Source organism: Aethalodelphis obliquidens, unplaced genomic scaffold (genome assembly GCF_003676395.1).
Source record: "Aethalodelphis obliquidens isolate GAN/ISIS:26980383/991018 unplaced genomic scaffold, ASM367639v1 scaffold21, whole genome shotgun sequence".
In the NCBI taxonomy this organism is placed as follows: Eukaryota; Metazoa; Chordata; class Mammalia; order Artiodactyla; family Delphinidae; genus Aethalodelphis; species Aethalodelphis obliquidens.
This window is the reverse complement of record NW_020837965.1, coordinates 25,991,657-26,004,937: the sequence shown is the minus strand read 5'-3', so window position 1 is coordinate 26,004,937 and position 13,281 is coordinate 25,991,657. Positions and strand designations below refer to the sequence as shown.

The following is a 13,281-nucleotide window of genomic DNA, read 5'->3' as shown; positions in this document are numbered from 1 at the left end:
ACACACACACACACACACACACACACACACACACACACACACACACAAACACACACACACACACACACACCCCTACTTTATCATTCTGTTTATATAAAATCAAAAACAAGATAAAAATAACATATGGTTTTAAGTCAGAACAGTGGCCACCCACCAGGAGAAGGTGGGTAATGAACGGGGGCATGAGTGAGGCTTCTGAGGCAACGACACATTTCTCAAGGGTAGATAAAGGGGCTGTGGAGGCGATGCTCCACGTCTTCATCCAGACAGAGGTTACTTGGGTGTGTTCATATTATGACAAGTCACTGAAATCTGTATCTATATCAATATCTGTATAAAATTTCAACTTCACGGTTAATTTAAGGGAAAAAAAATCAACGGGCCTAAGATCTTCTGTCCAATTCCTTAGAAACAAAATGCGCTTTTGAGATTTGGGGAAAGAGAACATCCAAGTGAGTGAGAAGTAAGAACATGTCTAAAGTGCAGTTAACTCTTCACCCAGGACTGGGCTCATGGGTACCTGTCGTTTGATTGACACCAGCTCCATGTCCAGTTGTCTCAGCACTGTGGTAGCAGCAGTGGCATTGGCAGAAACAGCCTCCACGTCTTCTTGAGAAAGAAACATTCCTTTCGGAGGTTTCCTTTTTGCTCTATTTTTAGCTTGTGTACTATGTTTTTCTTTTTTGATCTGAGGAACTGTCTCAGTAGGGGGCACCTGCATGATACACACATTTGATAAATGAGAAACTAAAAAAACGCCAAATGAACAGTAATAAGCATATTTTCTTAACATGGCTCCAAACAATCTAAGACAAATACCACGCCATATCATAATTGCCATCTACAAGTTCTAATACACAGCTAACAGACAAAAACATTGGCTACTGAACTTTGGCTAAATAAACACTTCCAAGTGGACTCCATTTCCTTCCTATACAGATACATCCTTATTCTATAAACCTCTGACAAGAAGGACTCCCAGCTTCCTGCAGGAACACAGGAAGAAAAAATAACCTGTATTCCCTTCTGGTGAGCTTTGCATCTATGAATAAGGAGTTATTTTACCCAAACAGTCCCTAGCAACTGTAGATGGACATAAGGCCACAGAAAGAAAAAAGAAAAAAAAATGATTCAGCACATGTATAAGGATCCACTTAAATTCTTTAAATCTTTATAGATGGTTATAAAAATAAAAACTTCAATATGAAACTTGTTTATACACCTTTTCGGTTTCTTTTTTTGGATGACACAACTTTTAGGGCAACTGTGTAACTTGCTTCAAAAACTATATGCTGTCATTTAAAAATGCATGACTGCTGCTTATTTTTTTAAATGCTTTCTCTAAAACCAAAACCTTTGGAAATGAAATGCACTAATATCTTGGCAAGGAAAGGATAACATCCTAGTGGCAACCATTTTAAGAACAAGAAGTTTTGGTTAACTGTTTATAATTTCATCTTGTCAGTGTATTAACATTGGCTGGTAAAGCTGAAAATACATTCAGCTTTTTGCTTCATATTTTAAAAGACTGAGATAAAAAGGCAATGCAAACCATGATGGTAGCAATAAGCTCTCGAACAAGTGGTAATAAACAACACATAAAAATGTAAGTAGACAATAAGCTATGTTCTGCAATAGCGCTATGCTATTCAGTAAAGATCACCTACTGACCATGTGTCTGTTTTTGTTTTTTTTTTTAACATCTTTATTGGAGTATAATTGCTTTACAATGGTGTGTTAGTTTCTGCTTTACAACAAAATGAATCAGTTATATATATACATATGTTCCCATATCTCTTCCCTCTTGCGTCTCCCTCCCTCCCACCATGTGTCTGTTTTAATAACATTTTAGTAGGTAAAGAAACTGAGATTTAACCATTTTTCTTTTTAAATTAGAAACTGCTATATAAATAACAATTACAGAAATTAATATAAAACCAAGCCTCTTTCATTTAAAATGTTCCACTGAAGAACCTAATAAATAACAATGCATCAAAACAAAGCTTACTAAAAATTGCAAGTACAATTTGATTTCCCAAAAAGCAATGTAATTTAGCTAATCCTTAAAATGATCTTGTTATTTGGGCACTCATATAAATCACTGGTAAGAGTGCTATCCAGAAAGAATTACCAGTTTCCTATTTGATAATATATACCATACCAAAAGAAGCCTTAAGAATATATCTAGAACACTTTGACTCAATAATTCAACTTCCAGAAATTAATTCTAATGGAAAAAATTAAGTGCACAAATATGTAGTCATGAGATCAGCATTTCAGCATTACTTACAGGGAAAAAGACTGTAAAAACCTGTATAAGATTAATTAACTCAGTTATAAAAGATCTGTAATGATGGAATAACATACAGCTATGCATACAAATATGTTTGACATAAAAATATGTTCAAGGTTCAGTATTGACGTTCCTCAAGAAACTAAAAATAGAGTTGCCATAAGATCCAGCAATCCCACTCCTGGGCATATATCTGGACAAAACTATAATTTGAAAAGACACAGGCAGCACCCCTATGTTCACAGCTGCACTATTTACAATAGCCAAGACATGGAAACAACTTGAATGTCCACTGACAGATGAATGGATAAAGAAGGTGTGGTACATGTATACAATGGAATATTACTCAGCCATAAAAAAGAATGAAATAATGCCATCTGCAGCTACATGGATGGACCTAGAGATTATCATACTAAGTGAAGTAAATCACAAAGAGAAAGACAAATACCACGTGATACCGCTTACATGTGGAATCTAAAATAGAACACAAATGAACTTATCTACAAAACAGAAACAGACTCAGACACAGAGATCAGACTTGTGGTTGCCAGGGGGAAGGGGGTTGGGGGAGGGATGGACTGGGAGTCTGGGATTAGCAGATGCAAACTATTATATACAGAATGGACAAACAACAAGGTCCTACTGTACAGCACAGGGAACTATATTCAATATCCTGTGATAAAGCATAATGGAAAAGAATATACACATAAAACTGAATCACTCTGCCATACACCAGAAACTAACACAACATTGTAAATCAACTATACTTCAATTTAAAAAAAGTGTTCAAGGCAGAGTAAATTGAAAAGGTTATAAAATTATATATTAAGATCCGATTTTATATTTTTTAAGCATACAGATTCAGAATTATGTATAGGCATATATATTTTACAGAGGAGGTCGTCTGGAGTCACCAAAATGTTAATAGTGATATGGGTGATGAAATGATAAATCATTTTCATTTTTCCCTTTTGTTTAGCTGTATTTCCTACATGTCTATAAAATCATATATTATTGGTGTAATTTTAAAGTTTAGGTATGTCTAGACCCTTTCGTTTTTCTCATACTTTAGTACCTTTTGAGATAGAAAACCTTTTCAGATTTTACTGAAACTACAGACTCTGTCTTTAGAAAAACACTTATGTGAACACATGTAAAAGTCATGCCCATGCTGGGATTCCGTACTCCACCCTGAATGAGGGGCTGATGGGCACCAATGGGCTGAGGCCCTCTTTCCTCAGCTGTGGTGGTGGCACCCATCAGGGAACTGCTGCAGGCAGCTCTGTACCGTGGGGGTCCCCAACTAGGCCACAGAACTCTGGTCTACCCGGAGGGCCCTCGGGGACCCCACATACGCTTTATTCAATTTTTATGAATGGGCAAAATAATGCAAGACTCTAACCCCCATTTCAAAAGGCTAAGACCGTCCAGACACCCCACTGTTCTCAGTGGACAATTTACAATAAGTAAATGTTATAGATATACCCCCCCAAAGTCATGTATAATTGTAGGGATTCGTGGACCTCTTGGATCCAGAGACTATAAACCTTTGGCGTAATGATTTTTAAAACTTGAGAGATTAAAACTTCACCATGACCCAGAGGGTGCAGGCCCCGGGCAGATACAGAAGGAAGGCGGCCACCAGAGCCGAGGAGGGGCCGAGCTCGAGCCCGGTCCTAACAAGGCCCCTATGTAACCTGCTGAGCGAAGGGCCCAGGCAAGAAGGCAGTGAGAACTGTTACCCTACATAAAAACTTTCCTCGTTGATGCCATTTTTTCCGTTAAGGCTTCCTTTCTCGTATTTCTTAGCAAACAAAATTCTAAGTTCTACAAAGCAAAGTTAGTATTGTTTACAAAGCCACACCATGATGCCTTGTACACAGCACTTAATATATTAAGTAGAATGAGAAAAAGGAATGTTTTACTTATGAAACTAGTAATGAAATTTATTTGTCTTAACAGTACTGGGGGAAAAAAATACCTCCTTTTTGCTTTCCTTGTTTTGATCAATCTCAATGTCAATGGCATTATTTCCATTTGTTTCTTCCAGTTCATCCTCACTGGAAGACAAAAACAAGTTACTGAAAGATTATTTTGTACTAATTCTATTTAATACACAAATATAAGCAATATATTGATTTAATGACAGATGTAATACAAAATTAGTATATGTTTTCAGAATGCTGAGATAAATACATTTTTACAATTCAAATGAAATACCAATTCCATAGCTCTTTTAGTCTAAATGATTAAAAAAGCTATTAAATGGGTTTCTAACTCCCAAACCAGGCCTAAAACATTGTCGCTTTATTATTTGTAAAGTGTTTTCTCTCAACTAAAAATGTCAAATTTAAGACATTTACTTTAATTCTCCATAAGTAGCTAATGGAGGACCAGGACATGATCATTAGATATAACTGAGAAATTATTCAGGAATAAAGCCTATTGTATTGGGAATAAATTCACCAACATGTAAAAATCCATGTTCGAGTCCCACCTGTCTACTCACAACTACACAAGTCTGAGAATGGGAGAGGCTTTTTGGTGGCTCGAATAACTGGTATTTTAAGTTAATTTTAAAAAGAACGCTCGCAAAAAAAAAAAAAAAAAAAAAGAACGCTCACATTGATATGGTGCATGCTTTTGTTTATATCCTTGCATGCAGTATTTCTTACTTAAAAAGAAAAAAAAGGGCTTCCCTGGTGGCGCAGTGGTTGAGAGTCCGCCTCCTTTTGCTTAAAAAAAATGTGAAAGCGAAGGCTCACAGAAGCCAGGCAGCCTGCCCCAGTCTGCCTGCAGCTAAAGCCAGCTGAGCAGTGGTGGGAGCAGAACACTCAGGGGTTCAAATGTCAACACCCACTTTGTCTCAGGAACCCATCCCAGGTGACGCACCCACTGTGCTCTCCTTCTCCCCCAACCCACCCCCAAGGCCCACAGTGGTAAGAAGTTCTGGCTGAGGAAAGCATGTCTGAGAGGAGAAAGAGCCAGGGGTGGAGGGAATTTTCCCAGGCCCTGCCGTTCCTTTCACAGGGAGGTCCCGTTAGAAAGACAACAATCTCTCAGGTGCTTCTGCCATGGCCAGGGTGCCCCTCCACTGTTTGCATCCCGACGGTGTGAAGGTGCACCGGGAAGGTAGGAGCACCCTTGTGCAGATGCAAAGTGAGAACAATGCCCTTATTGCTTCATCCTCAAGGATAACAAATCCCAATCTTTTTTTTTAATTTAATTCTGATTTCAGCTTAGTAAACCGCACTTGTTTGTAGTAACAGACTTAGTTTATAAACAGTAAACTAGACCTAACATATAGAGGAAACAAGGGATTTTAATCAAAAATTGCTATAACACTAAAAACAAATTCAGTAGAGTTTGCTACTTTTCTTTGGTCACAAAGAGTACTGATCCATAAATAGACCCACTAGTCATGTATGTTGCAAACTAAGAAATATGCAGATGTGTCAAGGTCAACAATTTTATAGAATCTTATGGTTGGAAAGAGCTTCGCAGGTGTCTCCAAAAGTGATAATTCTCAATCTGTCCCCACAGGTTATTCTCTTTCATTTGAAATCATAAGATACTCTCCTAACACAGGGCCACAGAGATCATATAGTTTATACTTCTTCATTTTATTCTGTATTGTTAATTTATAAAAATAATATATTATAGAAAATATAATTTTTAAAAGCCACCTATGTTCCCACTACCATAAAACCCACTATGTTTGTGTGCTGCCTTCTAGACCTGAAGCATCTTCATTTTAGAGCTGAGGAAACAGAGGCCTGCAAAGGAGTGCATTGACCCAACCTGCCTGTGAGACCATCAGCAGACCCTTCAGTTGAGACCAGAACCCACTTCTGCGGGTGAGCAAAGGCCACTTCCCTGACTCTGCTGTATGTAAGGCTGAGGGCGTGATGGTTAAGGTGCGTCCTATGCACTAAGCTGTCCTTAAAACTAACCTCCTTATTAAGAAGTCATAGAATGTTCCCCTCTCACTCACATACACAAAATGGATGGTAAAAAAGGAAGAAGGAGATCTAAACTGTAGATTTTAACATGCCAAACATAAAAACGTCAACTGAATCCTGCAGAAGCACACCAAGTAAATTTCAACATAAGAAGAGATTCCTTTTTACTAAAAGAAGACACCCTTAAGGGGCACAAAGGAATGTGTTGGGAAGTTCACTCATTCAGAACAAAGTGTGCTGACTGCAGAGCGGTGAGAAAAGACACCTTCAGAAGGTAGCACTCATGCATTAACACAGCTCATGAGCATGGAGCTGAAGGATATTTGTGTATGTTCTGGTTCCACCAGGAAGGAACTGCGGGAAATCTGGTCCCGCTACCTTTCCTTTGTGTACCCACCAGCTCTTAGAAATGCCGGTGCAAAGATCTCCAAAGGGCTGAGACACCACCCCGCGTGCATACTGACCTTTCCTCCCGCTCCCGTTTCTGTTTCCGAGCGTGGCGATCCATCACGCTGGTTTTAGTCCTCGTCTTCTTCCAGGAGTAGTAAAATTTCACCAGGCTTGCTATAGATTTATCAGGAAGCTAAATATAAAAAACGAGTTGGCTTAGATTTAAAGCTAATCTTTAAAAATCAAATGTGTGTAGATATATTTCATAAGGATCACTCTCATGTATTCAGAAATGTCCTAAGTCACAGCCATTTTTCCCTGAATTCACAGAAGAACTCTCATCGATACATTTTCAAATTACTGAAGTTTGACTGTAAGTGAAACTTAGCCCATGAAAGACTGCAGTCAGCTTAAGATGAATCAGAGTTTTCACACGACTACAGCTTCTAACATAACTTCTAGGTTATTTTTTTAAAAATTCATTTTAGCACTAATGTAACCGTCAGTAAGCTTTCACAGTAGGAGTCCACCAAATACCTTTCTAGAAGTGACAGGTCAGCAAAACTCCCCAGGGAGACAGGGGCCCCATGATGTTTGGCCTCATCCACCATCAGAGACCCTTTCTATCAGAACACTCTGGGGGGACTTCCCAGGTGGCACAGTGGTTAAGAATCCACCTGCCAATGCAGGGGACATGGGTTCAATCCCTGGTCCAGGAAGATCCCACATGCCACGGAGCAACTAAGCCCGCGCACCGCAACTACTGAGCCCACGCGCCGCAACTACTGAAGCCCGCGCACCTAGAGCCCGTGCTCTACAACAAGAGAAGCCACTGCAAAATGAGAAGCCCGCGCACTGCAACGAAGAGGAGCCCCTGCTCGCTGCAACTAGAGAGAAAGCCCGCGTGCAGCAATGAAGACCCAATGCAGCCAAAAAAAAAAAAAGGACACTCAGGGTCGTCCCGACAAGAGGGGTGGGGTGGGGTGGGCTGAGGTACAGCTGTCAAGCTGGGAGGTGCTAGGGAATAGCTCACTCTTGTAATGTGAAGCCGCTCACGCACCCAGCAGCTTGCAGTGAGCCGCTTTATTAAGAACGGGAACACTCATGCTCGAGGATGACAGCCCTACCCCTCAGGTACATTGCGGGGCGGGGGGGGGGGGGGGGGTTGGGGGGGGCACACAGCGAATGGTCTCACCTACTCACCATTTGTTGGATTCTATGAAAAGTTTTCCCGTGAAAACTAAAGGCTTGCTCAAATAAGACTTTATCTTCCACAGTCCACTCATCTGGGAAGGGGGTAAAGTTGGGCAAATCAGCCAATGATTTTTCAATATTATGCTTATGCCAAAAGAGCATCCCAAGAGCCTAGAAAAACAGTATCAGTGAAATTTTTAGACCAACAACATGACTGACATGACTGAAACATTAAAGTGGAAATGAGGCTGGCACAAGAAGAGCAAGTATTTCTTCATACCCAGACAAATTCACAAATGGCGAACCCACATACACTGCTAAGTGGCAGACGCTGATCCGTGCCCTTCTGTACACTAACTCATTTGTCTCGAGCCCTATGAGATAAGTTCCATTATTCTCAATTCTCAAGTTGGAATATGGAGGCCCTGAGAAATTCAGTAACTTGCCAATGGTCACAGCTAGTAAACAGCAGAAGCAGTGGGACTCTGGAATCTGTGCTCGTACAGGGTCACACTCTAAAGCCACTGGATATGAAGGAGAAAGTAACTCAAAAAGCACACAATTGTTTGTTATTCTTTTGCCAAAAAATTTCAAATCTAAAGAGTTTTCTCCAGCTCAGAAAGGAAAAAAATACAAATGGGTAAGGAACAAATTAGAAACAAGAGAATTCAGGAATACTTTCCAAAGAAAACTCCCTGTATGTCAATTTTAAAGTGGAAATGATCATACTTTTGAAGACCAAAATCCTTAAAAATTCATACAAGTGTAATCAGCAATCATCCAATAATAATTACACTTTCTAAATAGAAAAAAAATCGATTTTCTGAGGAGCTTTGTGAAGTTCATAAGTAGGGTTTGGAGAAAGAGAAGCATACACTTCTTGCTTTGAAAGATTCTGAAACTACTTTACTGTAATTGGTTTTCCTGACAGTTCTACCAGGGTAGAATGACTAAAAGTAAGGCCAAGGCTAAAAGAAAGGGTCCAAGTCTATATAACCAGAATCAGTGGTATCCTCAGGCATTAGGGTAAATGAAAAATTTTGGTAATTTACAGGCTGTAAAATCTAGATCAGTACAAAGGAAAGCACTAATCCAATTTAATGTGATTACCTAAAAGAATCGTAATTAGAAATAAGGCTGAAATAAGATATCATCACACTTTGGGAGAAAAATTAATCTTGTGGATTTCTCATTAATTGGCTCCAAACAATTTTTTAAAAACCTTAGTCAAATTTTACAACCAGAAAGTGATTCAAAGCAATTAATATTAAAACAGGTTTGAGTAGGTTTGAGTGTGACACCATGAGTCAGGAAAAAAACCATCACACAACCACAAGAATGATAAACAAATCCCATATTCAAATACGAAAGCATTATGCCCAAGTATCCAGCACCTAAGAGCCACTGCTCCCCTAAACAGTGCAGACTGGCAGGAACACATGCATGCTTTTCCAATCAAAGGGTCTTCTACCACTCATCTCAAGCAGTAAAAAAGGGGACTAGAGCCTTGTATAATACTGCTAGTGACTACAAGGAAAGGCTAATGAGCAAACAGTGCTACCGAACACAGAGAATAGAAAAAAATTAACAGGTCAACTATAAACCCCATTTGTAACAACAAAAGAAAACCATGCCATTACCTGTTCCATGTTGTACCCATGCTTCTCTTTGGCAATGGCAATGTATTCATCCACTGAAAAAGAAGACAAGAGGCCGGTAAACAAACTGAGGGACAGGGCGTAGTCTACGGGCACCAGAATTGACATTGACGTATACGTATTTCAGGCCGGCCATGCACAAGAATAAAAATAAAGACTAGACAGGAACAAAATAGAGCTGAATAATATGATCTCATTATGGGTCTTACATATATAAATCCCACAGAGAAATGGCTGAAAAAATACTCACAGTACTTATTTCTGGATGGTGAGATTATAATTTTGTTTTTGTTTTAAACAAGGTTCTACTTAAATTTTCTATGATAAATATTACTTTGGTACTTTGAAAAATAATTATTTAGAAACAAAAAGAAATATTAAATAGGGGTTTGCTTTTAAGTCTAAGCTGAGGTTGAAGAACAAGCAACCCACTTTTATGTTAAAAAAAATCTGAGATAAATTACATGCACCACCGCCTAGTATTTGCTCTCCAACTCCCAAACAAGGGGGCTAATGCCAGCTCTCAAGCACTAAGGAGACACCCAGGAAAACTAACAGCCTCAAGCCCCAGAGGCTGCCACCCCCAGTGACAAACCTCCCTCCTCTCCACGCTTTCTAGCCTTTCTTCCAGAAAAATACGAGACTACCAATCAACAGCACTTCTTTATTCATGTACGACTTTTCTTCATAAACTACAAAAATAATACAAGCTTGAAAATCAAATAGCACAGAGTTGTATGAAAAAAACACTAAATCCTACTAGCTCCTATTGCCCTTCCCTCAAAACTCACTCTCCAGGTGCAATGACCAGACTTAGAGTTGAGAAAATAAGGCTGAGTGTTACAGCAGACACCTAATAAAAGTCAGTGCTTCTAAGTTTCAGAATGCTATTCAATTCTATCACAACCATCCTTCCTAATTTTGGTATAACTGACAACTAACTAGGAAAAAGAAATGAATTTTGAAAAAGAATTCAAACTCATTAGCATATATTCTAATATAAGGGGAAAATTTTTTCCACTGACAAGAGTCAATTAAGACACTAATTTTCTATTTTCTTTTTTACATCTAAAATACTCACAAACTGACTGGTTACTCCACTCAGAAGAGAGTAAAATTCCAATTTACCTGAGAGTCAGTGAATGATAAAGGCCCTTGTTTGTTCCAAAAGTTGACACTGGTGATTTTTATTTATTTTTAAAATATTCATTCATTCATTCATTTTGTTGTGCCAGGTCTTAGGCACATGGGCTCCTTGGTTGCTGCCAGTGTGCTCCTTAGTTGTGGCATGCAAACTCTTAGTTGCGGCATGCATGTGGGATCTAGTTCCCTGACCAGGGATTGAACCTGGACCCCCTGCATGAGGAGTGCAGAGTCTTAACCACTGCACCACCAGGGAAGTCCCGCAACTGCTGATTTTTAAAATGGGGGCGTAAATATTCTGAAGTGTGTCCCTTGTTTTACTTCACAATAGGGTAGATTATGCCAAATAAGAGAAAAATGCTCAAACGTTCAAAAAAAAAAAAAAGAAAAAAAGGGCTTCCCTGGTGGCGCAGTGGTTGAGAGTCCGCCTGCCGATGCAGGGGACACGGGTTCGTGCCCCGGTCCAGGAAGATCCCACATGCCGCGGAGCGGCTGGGCCCGTGAGCCATGGCCGCTGAGCCTGCGCGTCCGGAGCCTGTGCTCGAGGCCACAACAGTGAGAGGCCTGCGTACAGCAAAAACAAACAAACAAACAAAAAAGTAAGGCTGCAGAGCGGGTGGCTGTGCACACCTGGCCGGAGATAACTCTTCTGAGAGGTGCCTAGATGCTGCCAGCGGCACCTAGAGCCCGGGGCTGGACCGCAGGTCAGAGGACAAAGACCAGGTAACGAGATGTGCTCAAGTCAAGAACACGTGAGAGAGGAAGAGAGAAAAACAATGCACAGCGAACTGAGGGTCAACCCTGGAGGTCTGCTTTAAGGGTTCCTTCTTTTAATGAATATTTAGTGAACAAACAATAAACGAACCTCAAACTTCTGCTATATAATCTCAACTCTGCGCGCATACAGGTTTCCAGACGCTGTTATTCACCTTAGCTGAGTAAGCAATGTGTGACGTGTGCACACATTCAGTCATGTGATCACCAGTCAGTCAAATGATCTTCAAGCAAATAATGCACAGGCTGGACGCGATGCAGGAGGCCCTCGAGAGCCTGTCCTGCCCACAGCTCTCGCTCTTGGGGCAGAACCAGAATCTGCTACACCAGTAACAGGGTCCATTAAACCTGTCCCCATTGTCTCTTACCAGATTTACCTTAAAAATTACAAGGGAAACAAAAGCATTCTTTAGATGCTTTTTCTATTTTCATCTGTTCTTTTGTTTTAACACAAAAATTAGCTGGTCGTAGGGCCAGGAAAACAGACTAACACAGTGGATTCCAGCTGCTGCAGCTAAGGGTAAATGTAACATTTGCCACATTGTAAACTGCAAGGTGCTCTTATATGGTGGCTTTTCAAGTCACACATCTTTTAGGTTTTCTTGAAGACCACCCTGCGGACTCAAATCTAAAGCACAGGAAGAACGCTGTCATAGCTACTTAAGTAAAGTCACCTGGTCTGTCTACCAGGTGCCTTGAAGGCGTGATGAAATAAGTTAATGTATGGGGAGCCTTACAACTTGTAAAAGAATTACCATCTGATACCCACTAGCAAAAATACAATTTTTCATTCTTTTCATTGCTCAATGTCCAATAAAGGTTAGACAAACATTTGCTGAATGAATGCTGGGGGACCTGTGATATGTACAATGTCAACATTTTCGGTTCTTTTTCTAGCAAGTTGAAAGGCAGCACGTATCATTAAAAAGCCTACAGATAACAAATGCTGGAGAGGGTGTTGAGAAAAGGGGACCCTCCTACACTGTTGGTGGGAATGTAAACTGGTGCAGCCACTGTGGAAAACAGCATGGAGGTTCCTTAAAAAACTAAAAATAGGGGGTTCCCTGGTGGCACAGTGGTTGAGAGTCCGCCTGCCGAGGCAGGGTACACGGGTTCGTGCCCCGGTCTGGGAAGATCCCACATGCCGCGGAGCGGCTGGGCCCGTGAGCCATGGCCACTGAGCCTGTGGGTCCGGAGCCTGTGCTCCGCAATGGGAGAGGCCACAGCGGTGAGAGGCCTGCATACCGCAAAAAACAAAACAAAAACAAAAACTAAAAATTGAGCTACCATATGATCCAGCAATCCCACTCCTGGGCATATATCTGGAAAAGATATATGCACCCCAATGTTCACAGCAGCACTATTTACAATAGCCAAGACATGGGAACAACCCAAGTGCTCATTAACAGATGACTGGCTTAAGAAGATGGGGTGTATTTATACAATGGAGTATTATTCAACCATGAAAAAGAATGAAATATTGCCATTTGCAGCAACATGGATGGACCTAGAGATTATCATACTAAGTGAAGTAAGTTGGACAGAGAAAGACCAATATCTGACATCACGCATCCATGGAATCTAAAAAATAATACAAATCAATTTATACACAAAACAGAAACAGACTCATACTTATGGTTATTACCAAAGTGGAAAGGGGGAGGGGTAGATAAATTAGGGGTATGGGATTAACAGATCCAAACTACTATACATAAAATAGGCAACAAAGATTTACTGTATAGCACAGGGAACTATAGTCAATATCTTGTATAACCTTGTAATGGAAAATAATCTAAAAATATATATATGTAAAAAACTGAATCACTTTGCTGTTCACCTGAAACTAACACAATACTGTAAATCAACT

The 13,281-nt window shown here is 40.1% G+C and overlaps 1 protein-coding gene and 1 non-coding gene across 3 annotated transcripts in view; both read right to left on the bottom strand.

Annotated features, from left to right (window-relative positions):
- Positions 1-13,281, bottom strand: part of RCOR1 (REST corepressor 1) — a 119,578-nt gene that overhangs the window by 15,117 nt on the left and 91,180 nt on the right. For both annotated transcript variants that reach the window (XM_027120631.1, XM_027120632.1), the window contains exons 4-8: positions 9,480-9,532; positions 7,849-8,010; positions 6,720-6,838; positions 4,275-4,353; positions 521-715 (exon numbers count right to left, since the gene is read on the bottom strand). In XM_027120631.1, coding sequence (XP_026976432.1) covers positions 521-715; positions 4,275-4,353; positions 6,720-6,838; positions 7,849-8,010; positions 9,480-9,532 — 608 coding nt within the window. The remainder of the gene's footprint in view (positions 1-520; positions 716-4,274; positions 4,354-6,719; positions 6,839-7,848; positions 8,011-9,479; positions 9,533-13,281) is intronic.
- On the bottom strand, positions 10,824-10,896 carry TRNAR-CCU (transfer RNA arginine (anticodon CCU)). Its single transcript has one exon. It is a non-coding gene; the product is annotated as a tRNA-Arg (tRNA).